Below are 19,405 nucleotides of genomic sequence, written 5' to 3'. Positions count from 1 at the left end.
GACGACGACCGGTCCACGGGTCCCATTTAAGAAGGACGCCGACCCGTCGCGTGCGGATGACATGTGGGGCCTCCCGCCCGTGCGCATTTATGTTGGCGGGTGGGAGGTAGGTGGCCGCCTGCCACGCGGCCCCGACGCGGACGTTCGAAGCGTCCGTTCGCTGTCCGCCGCGACTCAAACACGGCGCGAGTTTGCGCTCGAAATGGGTCGGCACGGACATAAAACGGACCAGATGGGTCCGGGCCGTCGCTCGCTGGTCCATTTCATTTGTCCTTTTTATTCCAAACGAACGGGGCCGGACAAGATAGGGTCGCGCGGTGGAGTTGGCCTTACCGGTTCCGACGCCCTATCGCCCTCTCGTAGCCCTCGTATATAGCCCACTCTCTCCAGATCTTGCTCGTCTCCCCGGGTCCCGCCTCGCCGTCGGTAACGATGAACCGCCACCGCCGTGGCATCTTCGACGGCCTTCCGATTCCGGCCGACAAATCTGTAAGTCCCGAATACATCCCTCCATTCCGCCTGGAATTTATATGGAATTTGAAATTGGGGTCTGGCCGGGCGTGCGTGCGTGCAGTACCTTAAGGAAGGGCTGTCGCGGATCGACGAGGGATGGGCCGCGGCGCGGTTCGACTCGCTGCCGCACGTCGTGCACATCCTCACCTCGAAGGACCGCGATGGCGAGATCCAGTTCCTCAAGGAGCAGAGCGACCTCATCGAGGACGTCGTTGACGAGGTCGTCCACGCGTACCACCATGGTTTCAACAAGGCCATCCAGAACTACTCCCAGGTCCGTCCGCCCGTCTGCCACACCACCTGCGCATTCCTTCTCCCTGGCGGATTATTCATCCCCGTCCATTTTGGAGAGTGTAGTCGCCGTTGCATTTTATTTTTATCATTTTACGGTGTGGTGCCAGATCCTGCGGCTGTTCAGCGAATCCGCCGAGAGCATCACCGGCCTCAAGGGGGAGATGGCAGAGGCCAAAAAGCTGCTTGGGAGGAAGAATCAGCACCTTGGGCAGCTATGGTACAGGTCCCTCACGCTGCGCCACGTGATCTCCCTGCTGGATCAGGTTGAGGATGTTGCCAAGGTCAGTGGGCACACTTCACCCGTTACAATTATGTACTACTCCTTGGCAGCAACATTACATTAAACGGAAGTTGGTAATTAGGCTCTGTCTGTATTCTGCAACCAGACGTTGATGATCAACACAAATGCAAAAAAGGGACATTTGTGGGATGGAACAAAAATATCATTTGTTAGTATGTGTTAGCCATTTTCTTTGCGTTGTTAAAATCCGTATGCACTAGATGAGCCCAGCTGTTGCATACTCATGTTTGATACATTTAATAATCATGCCAGGACAGTTTGTCTAATCTAGAAACGAAAAATGTCATAAACTGCTAGATGTGTGGGTTATGATATTTTGACAAAAAATATTGACCAATTACAAAAGGAAAAGGATCATAGTTCAGTAAGCTGCTTATCTATACTTACTAGCTAATTGCCTGTGCGTTGCAACGTGGGAAACATATTACGAGTGCCTCAATAGAGACGCCGTGAGTGTTTTTTTCCCTTATGGCCCGTCCCACATCGACGTCGTCGGGGTAGGATCGCGTGGCAGAAAGTGAAGATGACGGAAAGGGAACGAGAGATTTTAGGAGGAGCCCACATAAATGATACTTTCCCTAAATTAAGGCGATCCTCGCTTGAGGTATTTAACTGCACTAAGCATGCTATAGTCAAAACCGGAAAAGAATGATGCTCTCCATAGTTAACGTGATCCTTCTGTCCAACGCTAGATGATACTTTCCATAAATTAATAGATGTTGTTTTTTGTTTCAAGGGAATGAGTAGGATAAGGAAAGAAAAATATCGATTTGGTTCAGATTATTTCAAGTTACACTATATACGTTGGTTTTTGTTTTGTGTGGCATCGGTTGAGATTACCAAAAAAATCTACAGAAAACCAAGCGAGGATGGGGGGAGGCAAGGCGAACCTACCAACTCCCCTTTAAAAGTAGAGATTATCAATAAAAGTACGAGTGTGTAGGGATACTAGTCACCTTAACCATCCATAAAATCCGGTCAACAATGTAAAGAAGGTGAAACTTTTCTCGCGGTTGCTAGTTATTTTTAATTGTCTTTATTGCAAGAAGTGCTAACTAAGCCATGCAATTAACACCACAAAGTGATGAAATTAATCCCATGCTTTGTATTTCGTTTGATTTTGTCTTGCAAAATTAGAAGGGTAAATTTGATATATGCCACTATAAAGTTTTCAGTTTTGAAATATGCCATTACTATTCTTTGATTTAGAAACATGCCACTACAAAGTTCACATGCTTTGAAATATGCCATTGCATACCCTTTTGAAGGATTAGACACCCTAACATGTGTGTATTTCCTTTTGTATTTGGTACATGGACAAAGCTGCTCCTTGGCCAAGTCAACACCTGCCGCTCCTGATTCCTTTTTCTCTCGTCTCTCAAATCTGCTCCCGCCACCGCCGGCGGCGGCGGCGCTACTCCCAGCCGCCACCTCCTCCAGTTCCTCATAGCTGCTGGTCCCGAGCGCTGCCCTCGCCCAACATCTCTATTCTGCACGCCTTGCTGTTCACCGCTTGTCGCTGGTGCTTGGCACCAACGAAGGCCGAGAACAACGGCACAACGGCGATGCGCCTGGCCGCGAAGGGTAGCATGGACGTGTGCATGTCGCGTGCGGCTCCTCGCTGTTCATGGCTCGCAGCTGGTACTGGTGTTTACGATGCTCACGACGGCGGCAGGCAGTGATGCGTGTTGGGCAAACAGATAGCCTGTAGCAATGTCCGGCAGATGCAGAACCTGAAGCCTGTAGCTACTGAAGCAAATTTGACAGCATCTACTTGTACTGGAATGATGCATTGCTTGCTGTTCCAATTAGGGTTAGCTATAGAAATGATGATGTATAGAAGTATATGATTAGCAGATGCAAAACCTGAAGTCTGTAGCAACATGAAGCAAAATTGACAGCACATGCTCGTACTGGAATGCATCAATTGGCAACTTGACTTAAATATCACACCACTTGGCCAAATAGCATCAGTTCACATCCTAAATTCCCCCAATTCTGGGCAAAATAACATTACACAAATCATGACCAGTTCAGAGAATCAATTGTCACGTGATGGTTTTGAAAGATGAAAACACAAATTACAAGCAACTACTACTTCTCTCTAATCAAATCATTCAACTTCCTTTTGGTTCCGACTTCTGGCCTCACTGTAATGGTTGCAGACCCATTTTCCTTTGTAGGTGTAGTACCCTTTGGCTTTCTCTTCCCACCCTTTGTTGGGGATTTACCTGAGCTTGTTTGAACTACTTTTTTCTTGCCATTTGATGGGGATTTAGCTGCTGCCTTTTTCTTGCCTTCAGCTGGAGTTTTAGTTGAGTTTGATACAATGTTCTTCTTGCCTTTTGCTTGAGAAGCTCCTTGAGTTGTGGATTTTGCTGCAACCTTCTTCCTGCAAAATTAGAAAATATGATCCAAATACACATGACAAGCTGAATGTAATTGGAAAAGATATGATCAAATTCTAATACCTTTTCGTGGCTGGTTGCACCTCTTTAGGGGCTGGATCCACCTCCTCACTTGCTTTTTGCTCTCCACCGTCTAGTCCTTGTTGCTCTCCATCATCGGGCTTTTCTTGTTTCTCTACATCATCTGGCTTTTCTTGCTCCCCATCATCTGGCTCTTCTTCCTCTTCATCGTCTAATTTAAAAGGAAGTTTGCAAGTTTTCTGATGATGACCAAATCCTTTACATCTCTTGCATTTAACTGTTCTTCTCATAGGTTCCATCCAACCTCTAATCCTCACCTTCCTAGGCCTACCAGGCACATTCTTCGTTTGTACAGGAGGGTGTACCTTAAATCCTAGATCAACTCCCGGCCACTCTGATTTATCTGTCATTGGTGCAATCACACCAGCATATGCAGCTTGGAACCTCTCCACAGAATAGCATTCATGGACAAAGTTGGTCTTGGGTCTTGTGGGTCATGGGCAATTATCAGCTCTCTAGGATCATCATCATCATCTATAGCCACCTCTCGAATATGCCCATCAACAACTGGTTCATCATCATCCAACATCTGAACAACAGACACATTAACGGTCTTAGGCTCGACACCGTATATGTGCTCATCGTCAACACCTACATACTCCTCTGGTAAGTCAAATGGATCAATGTCGTCTGTGTATTCAGTTTCTGAATTTGGCTGAGTTAGATTGTCTTGAGAAATATCTTCATGTGCTACTGCAGATGGGTCATTTTGAGTGGTCTCATTCTGAATTGTTTCATCATTTTGAGCAAGAACGTTAGAAACTTTCACAACAAGCTCTATGAACCTCTCTGATAGATGCATGTCAAACATAGCAGGAAGTTGGGAGTCATGGTTTAGACACACAGATTCATGCTTGCTCCTGTCAGAATACCAAACATGAGCCCTCTGATTAACCCCAAACTTAAGAACACCAGCTAAATCGGACATCATAGCATCCACAGTCAACGACTTGCGGTCGACAACCATTCAACACTCTGCCCTTGAAGTAAGATTTCAAGCCCGGTGGATGGTTAGTGCTAAATGATTCAACTTTAAGATCCAATGCAAACAAATCTGGCTGTCCAGACCTACAGAGCAAGAATGAATAATTCCAAAAAAATTGTCACACACACACAAATTTCAACTAAAGTAAATAACAAATTGCTGCAGGAGAGGATTAGCAAACTCACAAGGAAGGGGGAATGGGGCTGAATTCTTCCATGCTCCACACGTGGAGTTGCGGGAATCAAACGCTCCTCCCACCACCACCATCACCACTGGTTATCTCCATGTTGCTCGTCTAGGTTTACAGAGAGGATACGAGCAGGGGCGTTGGTCAGGACTCATGAGAGCTGGGCACGGCTGCGGGGGTAAAAAATGGAGGAGGAGGCCAGGTGCAGCGAATCAAGGTGCGGCGGCCGGGAGCAGCGGAGGCGGAAGCGGAGGCTCAGCGGCTGGGAGCAGGGGCAAGGAGACAGAGAAAGACGATAGGAAAAGGATATCGGGGCTGTTCTTTCTTTTTTTTTTGATCTGTTGAATCGGTGGTGTCGTTGAGTTGACCAAGGGGTACTTTTGTCCATGTACAAATTATGAAGAGGTATACATACATATTATGATGTCTAATCCTTCAAAAGGGTATGCAATGGCATATTTCAAAGCATGTGAACTTTGTAGTGGCATGTTTCTAAATCTAAGAATAGTAATGGCATATTTCAAAACTGGAAACTTTATAGTGGCATATATCAAATTTACCCAAATTAAAACCCCTCACAATAATGGCCTCCTCTATCTCTCTCGACAGGCAGATGCTCTTCCCTTTCTCTGTCTGCTCAATGGCACACTTTAGTGCCAATTTAGAAAAATTAATATTCATCAGCGAGGCTGATTCCGGAGAGCTATCTTTTTGTCAATCGTGTATCATTCTTCCAAGCATCTGTTGGGTGGTTATTTCATCGGTGGTTAATTCAACATGTGTAGGATAGCGTTACAAAAAGCGTGCATTGCATGTGTAGGATAGCGCTATGTCGAAAATGTTGCAAAATCTTCTTGCCTACCATTATCTTAAGACATCCCAAGAAACTAATCTTGAAGTCACATGCCCTGTGACATATTTGGATGCGTTTGAAGTTTAGTCAGAATTGTATGATTGAAGTCTCAACGAGAATAATCGAAGCTATTATTTTACCCTTCATACAGGGATGGTAGTTTTGTCCATGGGTATGGGTAGGGTACCCGCGGGTAACCTACCCGAAAACAACGGGCATGGACAAGACTTGGAGAGATTTTGTACCCACGTATAATGGGTATCCATACCCGCAAAATATATGGGTAGGGCATGGGTATGAACTTGTGCCCATGGGTAACCCAATGGATACCCATAAAATAATAAAAAATGAAAATAGTTCCTATGACATGTGGGTCAACATACAACTCCTATGGCCCAACCCTAAATCTCGTGTTCCTTAAACCGTCCATATCTCATAGGCCCGTAACCACCTGCCTGCCACTCCTCCTACGGCCCATGCGACTCCTCAAAAAGATGAAATATTGACTCTTCTCTGTTGGTCTATTGTCCAATGATCAAGCGACCCCACGAACCGCTGCTCATACTCCATTGATGCCAACCATCACTTGATTTTGAAACTCATTTCTCTACCTTCTAAAAATTTAAATGTAATACTTATACAGTTTTTACCCACCGGGTACCCATTGGGTACAGGATACCCGATGGGTATGGGCACGGGTGTTAATTTATGTCCATGCCTCCATGGGTACTGAAGTGGGTGGGTATGGGTTTGGGGACAAGGAGGTTGTACCCGCCCATACCCTACCCATTGCCATCCCGGCTTCATATGTGGTTTTACTGTTTTATTTAAACATCTGGGACATAAATCCCGGTGATTTTTTCTTGTATGTAAAAAACTGTGTCTTCGTGGTGGTTTGCTTCTCCTTCATCCTTGCCTCGAATAATTATCAGTGACTGGAGAGACTGGTCTGTAATTCTTTGTTGGCAGTTTCTTTTGAATCGTTAGCTGAAGTGTAGAAAGGAGGTTGAAGTGAACCTGTATTGTTCGACACAAATCATGTGAAAGCCACAATTCCTTGCTGTTTTTGCCTTTGAAATGAAATGTTATGTTTGCTTAATGCATCAATCATTTGGTCCAGTCAATATTTCATAGTGGAGCGATTTTAAGCAATATTTCCTTATAGGATACTGGAGTATGCCTCTAATTTCTAGCTTTTACAGTGTACATTCGTAAGTGCTCATTTCAGCCTTAGCATGTTTTATGTCCCAACTACCAAGAGTTTATTTCAGTATTAAGTTACTGAATTTCTGCAGGTTCCTGCTCGGATTGAGAACTTGATGGCAGAGAAGCAGCTATACGCCGCAGTGCAGTTGCATGTTCAGTCAATGCTGATGCTAGAGCGGGAAGGCCTTCAAGCGGTTAGTCTTAACATGCAAGTACTTTTGTAACAGGCCAGTGTACTTATTTGCAATATGCCTGCTGCAATTTACAATGTCTGCACCATGTGCTAGTTTATCAGAATATGCACTTCGGGTCGGTAACACATAAAAGTGCAGTTCCATTTAGCGACGTATGAGAGATCAATAAGTTTATCTTTTATATGCCCGTTGGTCTGGCCACCCTCTTAATACACTTTGTACTTCAAAATAGCTCTTTATCCTATTATGACACATTCTTTCTTTCATCTTAGCATTTTCACATATTGACAAAATTTTAAAGGTAGGTGCTCTTCAAGATGTTCGATCTGATCTAACAAAGCTGCGTGGTGCACTGTTCTACAAAATTTTGGAGGAGCTGCATTGCCACCTATACAACAATGGTGAATATAGGTACATTTCATGTCCTCAATTCCTTCTGGCTTGTTTTGATTATTCCCCATTTTTTCTGTAGCATCTTATGTCTTATAACTATTTTACAATCACATTTTTACACGCACTTTACTATGACAGTGTGAACACCAGTGAGTAAGTTGTGTTTGAGAATCTTTTTTTGATTTGACTTCTCGGTAACTCTTTTGGCAATGATCACCATACGTGTCAACTGATTCTCGATTCAAATTCTGTCATTGATCATCAGCTCTTCATCTGTATTTTTTTATGTTCCAGCTTGGTGACTTTAAGCATGGTTGACAGTGAGGACATACCAACTTCTGGAGCCACTGGTCGCTTAGTAAACAGCATGCAGCCTCTGTCCAGGAGAACAATGTCTATTAAAGGTGAAAATCACTTTAGTGGACCAGCTACTGCAGATGGGATAACAAAAACTAGTTCTGTTGGATGGTATGTTCCATTCCTTATGCTTATTCCAAGTTATGATGGAGCTAATGATATCCTTGCATCTCATAACGTAAAAAACTAGATTGTGGTAATTCCATCCTTGTGCTCAAAAGTTTTGATGCATTATATCATATAGCTATCGTAAATGATAAGTTGCCGAATACCTGCAAGACGTGAACAATTATATGCTTCAGAGTAATGTCCGTCAAATTCATTAATTATTTCCTCGAATCAGTTCTATTTATGTTTAGTGAGTCTACCAGAACTGCACATGTAAACAGTAAAATAGGTATACGGAGTTGCTAAGCTACTGTGTTATCCTTGTTTAGTTGTTTCAATGAAATATACTACTATGTTAGCCATTTCTTGTCGTTTGCATCTATCAAATAGTCTCCATATTTTCAGTTTATGTATGGAATAAACTAACTAGTATTTGTTGTCTAATTTTTGATTGTTTATGTATGGAATAAACTAACTAGTATTTGTTATCTAATTTTTGATTTTTTTGTTTCCATATTTTCAGTTCTTCATTTGATGGCCCAGACGATGATAGTAGCTTAGGTGGTGGGTGTGGTCGGAAGGATTCCAAAAGTTTCTCTTGTGAAATTCCGATTTTCCTTTCTTGCGCTACACCAGACGAGTTCCTTGTATGGCTTATTCTCAGTACATTGTGGGCTAACATTATTTTGGGGTCAAATTACCTGAGTTATTTTTTTTTAATGCTGCTTTAGGAATCAATGAGGAAGGCAGATGCTCCCCTCAATGTGAAATACTTAAGAACATTGGTGCAATGCTTATCCATGCTTCGAAAGGTTGCAGCTGCTGGAGCTGTGATATGGTATTTACATTCTATTTTGTTTTATATATTTGTCACACTGAGTAAGCTTTGCATCTATTAGACATTAGTTTTTGTTTTGAGTAGACTGGACAAATATCCTTCTTCCTAAGAAGAAGGAATCCTTATTTGGTGCTAAATTCAGGGAAAGATCATAAGATTGAAGTTCATAGCTGTACCCTGTTTTGCCCAATTTTTGAGAACAACTGTTTATGTTCTTACGAAAAATGGAGATATTTGGGAAAAATAAGGCTAGTACCCCCCCCTCTAATAGTGCGTATGCAATAATACCGAAGAAAGTGTTGTTTGCTAGTTGTAACTACAGGTTAATTCGATAAATGCCATTGATAACTCTTTGAAATTGAAGAGTAGGTGTAGGACATATGAGCCAGGCCAGGGCTGGCAGCAAATCCAGTTAGGATTTTGGTCCTAGTTAATCAAGGATGTAATAATCACTTATGGAAAGTCCTAGTTGTGCGGTACTTGAATCATTCAGTATTAGGAAAGCGTAAGTCGTTTTCTATTTGGAGTTTGCAAGGCAAACCTCTACATAAGGAGGCAGCCACATGAAGTCTAGGTAGGGAGAATTAATAACGGTCCACTCCCTTCTTTCCTCTATCCAGCGAGCATGGGGCTCAAATACCAACGGATGCGCTGGAGGCGAACTTCGGATGAGAATAGCCCCCCCCCCCCCCCCCCCGGTCGCTTTGTCCCATGCCCTCGCAGACGCAAACACATGCCATGGATGTGGGGATGCAGGCGGTGGACGCGGCACCGCCGGTGAACGTGGGGAAGCCGGAAGCATATGTGGTGACGCTGTCCGACAACGGCGCAGAGAACGCGGCCACATATGCAGTGACGTTGCCTGCCGTTGGTGGACACAAAGAAGCAGGGCACAACCCCTTACCTCTGTCCACCATGCTCCTGACCGTTCCGGTGGCGCTACCTCCACCACCTTTCTCCCCGCATCTATCTCATCGAAGGCAGACAAGGGTGCTTGATACGAGAAGATTGAGATCGATTTGGATTTCTCGTATAGAAGAAAGAAGCGCGTGCACCTTTTTCCCTTTGATTTGGAGATGTGTTCTTTTTGCGAGGAAAGGGAGGCGATGCGCCCGTGGTGTTGCGGAAGGTTATTTTGGTCGAGAGAAGTGTCTAGGGAGTAATACACACCACAAACTGGAATATTCCTAAAAAACTTGTACGCACTAGATATTGGAATGGAGGGAGTAGTTTCCTCTCTTGTCTCTATACCTTGTTACCCTTTGCTACCACCAACAACTTCTCCCCGCAGGAAGCTCTCCGGTCCTACAACCCCTCTAGGTCACGGAATAGCCCTACGAAGCAAGGGCTCTTCCAATTTGGTATAAGCCTCCATGTCTGGTCGTGGGGAAAAGGCCCACGACCAACAAGTGAACCAAGACGTTTCGCTCGAAGCTGTTGCACCTTGGGCGCAAGCTCTTGCAACCATCTAGCAGCACGAGCGAGCACTTGTAGCCACCCGGGAGCAACTTCCCTACATGTTCACTCGGATGGTGAAGTACGAGATCCGGCCTTCCCCGACACTATACAACACGCTAGCCTCGCAGCCACGGGCATCATGGGCCAAGCCTGTAACACCTCCTCCACCTCTTGCATGGCCTGCCACCTAGATCAGCCACCTAGATCAGATGCTTTTCCTACGCCACCAACCATTACCATTTGCTACCCCCACACTTACCCACCACCAATTATAACGCCCGTTGCTCAATTCATTACCACACCTTACCCACATGTCGAACCTGCCTCTATTTTGGTGCTGGCCAAGTTTGCTATATTGGAGTTTCCCCTGTTTGATGGCAAAGAAGATCCTCTCGTTTGGCTGATTCAATGTGATGTGGCTTGCATCCTTCCATGTGACATGTGATGCCCACCTTTGGTACTACTAGTACACGGAAGCGAAGGATGGCCTCCATGGGACTTGTTCAAGAAGCTCTGCACCACAAAATTTGGTCCACCCTAACAACAAGCTGGGTGCGGTCTCTTGTTGCCCGTTCAACCAGTCAGTCATCTGCTACAACTAATGCTTCTCCCACCTTCCGCACTCCGTCGCCTCCACAACTGGATGGAACTGGAGTTGAGTTGTTCATGATGGGGGCGCGAGCCCATACGCACCTACTTGGAACACTCCTATCCAACTGTTCTGGATGAGGCGATCAGCCTCACACTTGCTTAGTGCTTGCTTATGAGCGCACTCACCCTACGGCTACCCTTACCCCTCAAGCTTGCTCTTCCTGCAGAGCATGCACATGCCCGTATGCACCCCATGGCCATGTCAGGTCTAGGGGTACCTAGCAACTTCTACGACACCTACCATGACATCTTCATCTTTTGACTGAATTCGTCCATAGAGATTGCCGAACGCCGCAAGCAAGACCTTTGTTTCAGTTGCGATGACTAGTTTGCGCCTGGTCATCGTTGTGCTCACTGATTAACTCTTTAGTATTGAGGTCTTCGACTTGTATGCTGACACCAATGACTTTATCGAGGAGTATGTTGAAGAGTTCCATGTGTCTGGCCACACATGTCAAGGCACTTACAGGTTTATGGAGCATTCACGCGACCAACACCATCAATATCACCTTTTAAGAGCTTAAAGCGTAAGGCGAGGCGACGCCTTAGACACACACTTCCATTAGGAGATTTAACAGCTAGCATTATAAAAAATGTACATTGGAGTAAAACTTTCCTTCGGCCATAACCCATACTTCCAAGCTGGATCGTTGGATGTAGCTCTTCTCCTAGGGTCATTGAACAGATCATGATCTGTACCAGCCACAAGATCCATCACAGCAGTCACACTTGGCTAAAGCAGCAACACCAAGAGAAGGGCCATCAGCCGCGAGAGGAAAGAAAAGAGCCAGTCAGCCGAGCAACCAGATCAAACATGGGACGGAGAGAAGTGATGGTGGGGTTACGGCCTTGTGGGTGGAGAAGAAGATTGGTGAGGAAACATGCCGAGGAGGAGCCAGCAGATGCAGATGAGAAAAGCAAAGGTGGGGAAGAAAAGGCGGGCAGAAGTGAGAGAGAGAGAGGACAAGAGAGAAGCCACACCTTGTAGTTGCTGGGGGAGTGCTCCGTGCCTACGCCAGAGATGATGGGGAGACTGGTGAGGAGGCCGTCGGATCTTCACTCTTTATTCGTCTGCCGCTGCCAAGATCCATGGAGAGAGCCATCCCTCCCAAGCGTAGACCGTACACTGGTTTTATTCTCTCCCCTTCTCTCTTATCGTTTTGCGCGTGAGACATCTGTTTCCCCCGCGAGACATTGCTCCCGCTTGGAGCTCTGCTCACCCTGCCCGAGAAGCCCCCACGACGTTTGATTTGGTCCAAAGCGTTGCCTTGCGCACCTAGTCCGACGCTCGAGATGCCTCAATGCTTAAGGTGCCTTTGGAAGTTGTCAAAGGCGAGTCTGACGATGGCAGGGCACCTTGACGCCAAATCATCTTCGCCTAAGCGACACCTTATTAACAATGGACACCGCACAATTGGACGTGTCTATCGGGAAATCTACTTACACTACACTTATGGACGTGGGATCAACACAATTTCTTTGACGAAGGTACCTTGGCACGAGTAAGCTTATCCGCTATTGCTCTGCCCAGTTTTAGGGTAATGTGGCCAACAATTACCAGGTGGCTAGTAAAGGTGTTCACCGTGCGGCAAGGTTTTTAAGGTGTCGGTATATCGTCGCTATAGCGACGATATAATGTTGTGGCATGGTCCCAGCCCATGGCGTCCAGGCTCGCAATATGTTTGGCCTGTGGCGGGAGAGAGATGGAGAGAGGCGGCCATGGCGGGGAAAATTAGCCGCGTACCTCGTCCTCTCCGGCGGCTGAGGACGGAGAGCCGAGGAGTGTGGTGGATGAGGTGTGACAGGGAGAGGGAGGAGAGGAGCAGCACGACGTGGGGAGGTGGGGGAGCGCCGGCCAGCCATGGTCGAGGTGGTCGGTGTCGCCGGTGTAGAGGGAGGGTGTGCAGGCCGGCTGGATCGAGTGGCGGAGGGACGTCTGGGTCTGGATCGTGAGGAGAGGGAGATATTTGGGGTGGGGGAGAGAGATCGACAAGATGCAGGGGGTGGCGGCGCGGTGCTAGGTCAGGGCCTTTCCCTGGCTCGATATGAGCCCAAAGGGCTGAAACATATACTGCTAGGGAAATAAGCATGATGTCCCTTATACAACGGGGTATATACACAGTGCACTATATACATCTAGTAGTAGTGTACAACTTATATAGATTGCAGATTTAGATTATGCTTATGAAGCTGTGATTTAATTTGCTATCATTCGCCATAAGGTTGTGTCTATGATGTCGCCACACCATACGCCATAAGCGCTATAATGTTGTGAAGGGGGTCGGTCGCCATAAAACGTGTTACGCCATAAAAACATTGCCATGCGGGGCCCCTACTCATGGGGATCAACAATTGATGGCAGATTGCTTTGCAATTCTGTTAGGTGGCTTTGACATCGATCTTGGTGTTGGTTGGTTGCTAAACTTAGACCAAAATTATAGGACTTTGATAACATTGCAGGGTCCATCAATTGCGGAGGTTTTCATGTGACATGGACAGGCTGGTCCATGCCACATTCTACGGCCACACACGCTTTGATGCGTGCTGAATTTGAGGATATTTTTCCCACACCCTCCTTCACATCACGACGCCCGAAGTTGATTTTTGCAGTGGCATTTTTTGATTTCGATGAGTTTGCAGTAGCTTTATCAAATTAACTCTCTATATATAGCTTTATTAATTCTAAATTGGTGGTTTGGAGAAAAGAAATTCAGTGCTGTTTAGATTATTATAGGTTACATGTTCGTGTTTGTAACTATTTGTATTTTTGTTACAGCCAAAGAGTTCGCCCGACAATTCATGATGTTATCACTTCAAAGATTAAATCATATGCTAGAGAGGCTTCAAAGTCCAACATAGATAAAGTTGCAAAAAGAACGGCATCGGATGTGTCACATTCACATGGAGCTGTCACCTGTTACCAACTACCTAAACAGAAAAAGAAGAATGAGGCATCGACATTGGCAACACAACTTGTTGCTAGTCCCATCTCTCCAGTTATGGCACCCACAGGAGATGCTCAGCATGCAGCTAGTCAGCTTCTTGGTTCAATATTTGAGTGTCTAGTAGGCATACTTGGTAAGCGCTCAGCTCAGTTTCTTGCACTTTCAAAGCTAAATCCCGTGATTATGTATGTATGAAAAAGTTCTTCACTTGGCAGAGAACCATATTACTGTTGGAGAGCTCCTTGAACAAAAATCATCAACTGACGTTGACAGTGTAAACACACCTCATGTGGCAAATGGGGACACAAGCTGGAATCCAGATTCTGAATACTCCCAACCTACTGGTGGTTTTAGTGTTGCATTCTCTCTGTCAGTTGTTCAGGTAGCCATAAATTTTCTGTTATATTAAATTATGATTTTTTGCTTCTGTCATCCATTTCTAGTATTTTCCATTTTTTCTCTATTTCAATGTAACGCCATGTGTTCCTTTCCTGCTGTGGAATACAAATAATATGCTTTATCCTTTGAAACGGTATTAAGAAATTGTATAACATGTGAATTTGTTATTTTTGTGGTGGACTATCACAGTCGTTCTCCCTTGTTCAGTGAAATGGGTAGTTGTACTACTGCAATACTCTTTCATGTTTTGGTGTCTTCTATTTCTCCTACCATCTTCCCCTTTTTTTGCTAGAGCGAGTGCCAGCAACTTCTGTGTGAAATTTTGCGGGCAACTCCAGAAGCTGCTACTGCAGATGCAGCTGTTCAGACAGCTAGGCTTGCAAATAAGGACCCAGTGAAGGAAAAGAGGCAAGTCTTCACCCATTGATGCCTACATAATGTTTTTCTATTTGTTTATTACATATACATATTCAGTTAAGCATTGTAATTAAGCCAGTAACTTGGCAATCCCTTGAACAATGGCCGACAATTCTATATTAGCTCAATGTCCGGTGCAACTGGAGTTACTCTCCATTTCCGTATACACGTAAATCCTTTGTCTTGCTTGGCACTAGTGGTTTTAGGGAAGGGATTTGGTGAACCCCTTATCCCCACCCAATCCCCTAGTACTTGTTTGTCTTGATGAAGTCAAGTATTAAAAATCATTTTTTATGGCTGCTGCCAGAGAGCTACTACAGCATAAACATGCTAACTACTACTCTAAGCACAAGCTAGCACAATAAAGATATAATCTTTACATGGCATATGGATAAATGTTCTAATGCAAATAGCACAAGATGGACTTGTCATTGGAGTTTGTAAATAGCACAAGATAAATCGGATCCAAAACAGTGCCCAATCACAGCCGAGCCCTATATCTAAGCCATTCATGTGTGTGGAGATGTGTGCTAGGCACTGTATAAGAGGTTTTATTGGTGATGTATATTTCTTTTCTGTTCTTTGAAAGTTACCATGCTGTGCAATGAAAAATTATTCCCACCTAAGCCCTCGAATGAAAACTTTCTTTTTTTAGGCTGCATATAATTTTGTGTGAAGTCAAACTTGTAAAGTTTGACCAACTTCATAGTAAAAACATGAAATTAGGTTTTCATACTATATAACTTTAGTATTGTAGATGTTGATATTTTTAGAGAATGGTGTTTTGGAGGCCGAGCTCCATGGAGGCCTTTATTTTTGAAAAATTCAAATTCAAACTTTTATGTTTCAAAAAATTCTGAAAAACAATATGCATGTATGTAAGGTTGTATCCCACATGTGTGTAAAATTTCATGATGAAATATGTTGAAATGCGACCTGTACAAAAAAGACAAATTCATGGCCTGGGAGGATGAATAGTATCATGCGTTAAACAGCCCCAGATTTGTCTTTTTTGCACAGCCCTCATTTCAACGTGTTTTGCCCTGAAAATTTACACACATGTGTTATGCCTTCATGTATGTCTGTATTTTTTAGATTTTTTTGAAATGTGAAAATATGAATTTTGATGAAATTTGAATTTTGAATCTGGAGGCCTCCAGTGAGCTCAGTCACCAAAGGCAATTTCTGATATTTTTAAAAGTATAATTTTGGTCAAACTTTGTGTAGTTTGACTTCAAGCAAATCTTATATGTGGAGTAAAAAGAAACGGAGGGAGTATTTCTTTGACCTCTTAGGTTTGCTTCTCTTTTTACGTCTCTAATTGCTAAACTTTCTTACGTCAGGGATGGATCAGAAGGCCTTTCTTTTGCTTTTCGCGTTACAGATGCAGCAATCTCTGTGCAAAATGAAGGTATGTTCTAACCATATTAATATGTATCATACGGACTCGACGATGTTTCCATCATGCTACATGTCTTTTTCTATTATTTGTAGATGTTACTCTGCTTGCTTTTGCATTTTGGACATTGTTCATGCACGTTAGGTCGTCAGCTAATTACTGCGTTTGCATGGTTTTGCATTCTCTGTTCTATTGTATATGTGCCATATAATGAGTATGTTCAATTCTGATCTATTTCGATCAATGTCATAGGTCAAGGATGGAGAAGAAACCCAGCTGTACCCCAAGAAGGGTATGGAACAGCAAGCATCATACCTGATCAAGGGATTTTCCTAGCTGCATCAGTTTACCGTCCTGTCTTTGAGGTAACCTGGCACATACGTCCCTTGTAACTTGTACGATCCTATGACGGTTTGATTACTTGGTTCATGATGATATTTATTCTATTTTGCAGTTTATGAATAAAATAGGATTGATGCTTCCTCGAAAGTATTCACAACTTGGGTAATGTGCTAAATATTTAATTTTGATTCTGATTCATTTGTGAAATTGTGCACCTGTACTCCTACAGTTACTATTCAGTGTGTACCTTAATGCTGTCTAATAACCTGAGTTATATAGGTTCATTGATGATATGTGGTGTAATGTGTGTGTTTATCATCCCATGTTTCTGACGCCAGCCTTCTTTTTTCCCAGACAGTAGAGTTAGTAGTATCTACTTCCTCCGTTGCTAAATATAAGCCTTTTAAGAGATTCCACTATAGACTACATACGGAGCAAAATGAGTGAACTTATACTTTAAAAGGCGTCTATATACATCCGAATGTAGTCTCTATAGTGGAATCTCTAAAAAGACTTATACTTAGGAACGGAGGGAGTATAAGTAGAGACGAACTTTACGATGTTATTTCTGAATGTTCCTTAGCTTGTATTTAAAGATGCCACAAGCTTAGGCCTTGCCTAACGACCGAGTTATGTTGAAGTTCTTTTCGAGATAAGCTTGACAGATCCATTTGCACCACTAATTTCGAGGCAGCTTACCGTAGATCATCATGCTTGGTCATGCGAAGAAACTCCCCTAAAAGGAACCCTCATATGATTTGCTGGCCAATTTTCTCTCTCTATAAGGACCAGATTCTCCTGGCTTACTTGGCTTACCAGGCTTGTCATGGGACAACACCATCTAAAAGAAGGCTCTTTATTGGACTCTGAGCAATTTATTTTCTTTCGTGATATAAAGAGTTTGTAGTTTGTACAAGCCCTGATAGGACCACACCCGAAGTTACAAGGCAACACAACTAAGCGGTAGGCGCTGCCATGTCTGGAAGCAAAGCCACCAAATCTCTCCTGCCTGCCATCGTCCATTGCGTAGTTTTGCCTTGATCGCTCAAGAAACTGAGATAGGTAGAGCTGAGCGTTGTCAAAGATTATTGCCTTCTGATGCTTCCAAATGCACCATGCCACCAACATGATGATCGAGGACATGCCTTTTCGTATCGGTGCAGGGATGGAGACAGTTCTGTCACCATTCCACGAAGACATCCCTATAGCAGGGGGTGTGCCGTCGATCGGATCCATGAAAGCACCTCGTGCCATACCATGCGCGGGAAGTGATAACCAATGAGGTGGGCCATCGTCTCCTCCAATTGTTCACAGATCACGCATGAAGGTGTGTGCTGCAAGCCTCGACGCGCCAACCGCTTGGCATGCCAACAACTGTCCTGGGAAGCTAGCGAATGAAGAACTTGACTCATGGGAGAGATCAAGCCTTGTAGTTCAGCTTCCAACAATTTGCCTGATGGGGGAGTATCGTCGTACAACGCCAAAGGAGGGCATTGTCCGGGACACTCGACCCTTCCAGGCAGAGGGACCTACACGCCCTTATGCAGTTAATGTGGTAGTGGCTGCCATTTGCTGACGCCTTGCCGTCCTAGAGGAAGCCTCTCAATATCTTGTCAACATGGATCCGGGTCTTGTTCATCTCCAGCACAACTAGCCAGTGCAATGGTATGGCAGGCAGGTCCGACTTGACCAAAGTGAGGTGTCCCTCTTTCCTCATCATGGACACTCTCCAAGTGGGGAGACGATCAACGATTCCATGAACCAAGGGCTGCAGTGCCTTGCTTGAGGGCTTTCGGAGTAATGGGGAATCGAGGTACTTGATCGGGAAGGGAGCTAACGAACACTCCATAACTGATGCAGCCTCTAGGGCCTCCCCCTCTGATCACCAATAGGGGACACCGGGCACATTGCGAAGTTGGTATGCGACCCCGATGCTCGCCCAAAGAGCGCAAGCAAGCTGCGCAGAGTGGACAACTCCTCCCTATCCCGGTGACAGAAGGTGACAACATCGTCTGCGTAAAGCGAGATGGTAGTCATTAGGCCGCCGGGCGCGAGGCAACGGAACTGTCCAAACTCTCTGGCCCTAGCGAACAACCTTTGTGCTCGCGTGCTACTAGAGGATAGGAGAATGACAATCCACTCATAGAAGAGAGGGCAAAATAGGGGTTGCCCCAATGAAGGTCGTAGTCGAGCTAGTTGAGGGCCTTGGGATTGAGTGGAGCCCCGTTGTGGGGTCATCGATCTAAGTAGGTGGATCTCTGCTGGGTTGCGCATTGTTGTCAAACTGGAGGGTTGGCCAATGGATGGTTCATAGACCGAGGCGTCTGTCCGCTCGACACCCAACGTCGAAGCCGCTGGACAATGGACTGTTGCAGACGTTCCAACATCTTGCGCGACTTTGAGTGGGCTAGCTGCGGCATCCTCCACATGCACCGATCGGTCAAGGGGAAGCGGAATAGGGAGATTGGGTCAAAGGGGGTCTCCAATGTAGATGGGGTGACCCCTGTTGCGCCATCAACATTGTAAGCCGCGTGATCGGATCCCTGCATCATGCGACTAGAACCCCCCCCCCTCACTATCAACGCTCAGCCTCGGATAGCCGTTCTGATGACCCTCCCTCCTACAAAGGCAACTGCACCATTGCCCTTCCAAAGGAGTCGAAGATGTCACCCTCAGCCCTGCGAGTTGTCCATCCGAGCAACAACATGCTTGGTGGCGATCCCTTCTGCAGGGTCCCCGCAAGGAGTGTCGAGGACACGACCATCATGCCTCTCACGCCACTTACGACCACCTGTCACCTATGAGCTTTTCCTTTTTTGACTGAGACCATGCCCACCGAGAGGGTGGCGAAGTCAGCCACACCGCTACCCGTCTCAGGCAGGACCCATTTGGTCTTGCGTTTGAGGGGCCTAGAGCAGAGGCGATGCCGCGTGCCGACGACAATGAGTCCGCCTTGCTCGGTGCATATTCAAACCCGTGTCATGGGCCATCTCGACACACTTCCTTCGATGCCGATAGCATCTCGACACACTTCTTTCGATGCCGATAGCATCAGTGGCTGCGCGCAGCATGCGGT

At 45.3% G+C, this 19,405-nt stretch overlaps 1 protein-coding gene across 1 annotated transcript; it reads left to right on the top strand.

Moving 5' to 3' along the window:
- Positions 1–265: 265 nt before the first annotated feature.
- On the top strand, positions 266–16,724 carry LOC123156932 (exocyst complex component SEC8). Its single transcript, XM_044575128.1, has 14 exons — positions 266–489; positions 575–787; positions 915–1,088; positions 6,918–7,022; positions 7,324–7,433; positions 7,710–7,883; positions 8,404–8,527; positions 8,612–8,718; positions 13,604–13,905; positions 13,988–14,154; positions 14,464–14,579; positions 15,932–15,999; positions 16,240–16,352; positions 16,442–16,724. Exons 1-14 carry the CDS (start codon positions 433–435, stop codon positions 16,493–16,495), a joined length of 1,884 nt encoding a protein of 627 aa, XP_044431063.1. The 5' UTR covers positions 266–432; the 3' UTR covers positions 16,496–16,724.
- The last annotated feature ends 2,681 nt before the right edge of the window (positions 16,725–19,405 follow it).

Source organism: Triticum aestivum, chromosome 7B (assembly GCF_018294505.1).
Source record: "Triticum aestivum cultivar Chinese Spring chromosome 7B, IWGSC CS RefSeq v2.1, whole genome shotgun sequence".
Taxonomy (NCBI): Eukaryota; Viridiplantae; Streptophyta; class Magnoliopsida; order Poales; family Poaceae; genus Triticum; species Triticum aestivum.
Note: the sequence above shows the minus strand (reverse complement) of the source record. Positions and strands in the feature narration are given on the sequence as shown.

What these genes read in the sequence shown, in the direction of transcription:
- LOC123156932 (XM_044575128.1), top strand. Translation starts at nt 433, where the DNA reads ATGAACCGCCACCGCCGTGGCATCTTCGACGGCCTTCCGATTCCGGCC. An exon ending in CTACACCAGACGAGTTCCTT is followed by an intron (nt 8,528 to 8,611) that starts GTATGGCTTATT and finishes ATGCTGCTTTAG; the next exon opens with GAATCAATGAGGAAGGCAGA. An exon ending in TTTACCGTCCTGTCTTTGAG is followed by an intron (nt 16,353 to 16,441) that starts GTAACCTGGCAC and finishes TCTATTTTGCAG; the next exon opens with TTTATGAATAAAATAGGATT.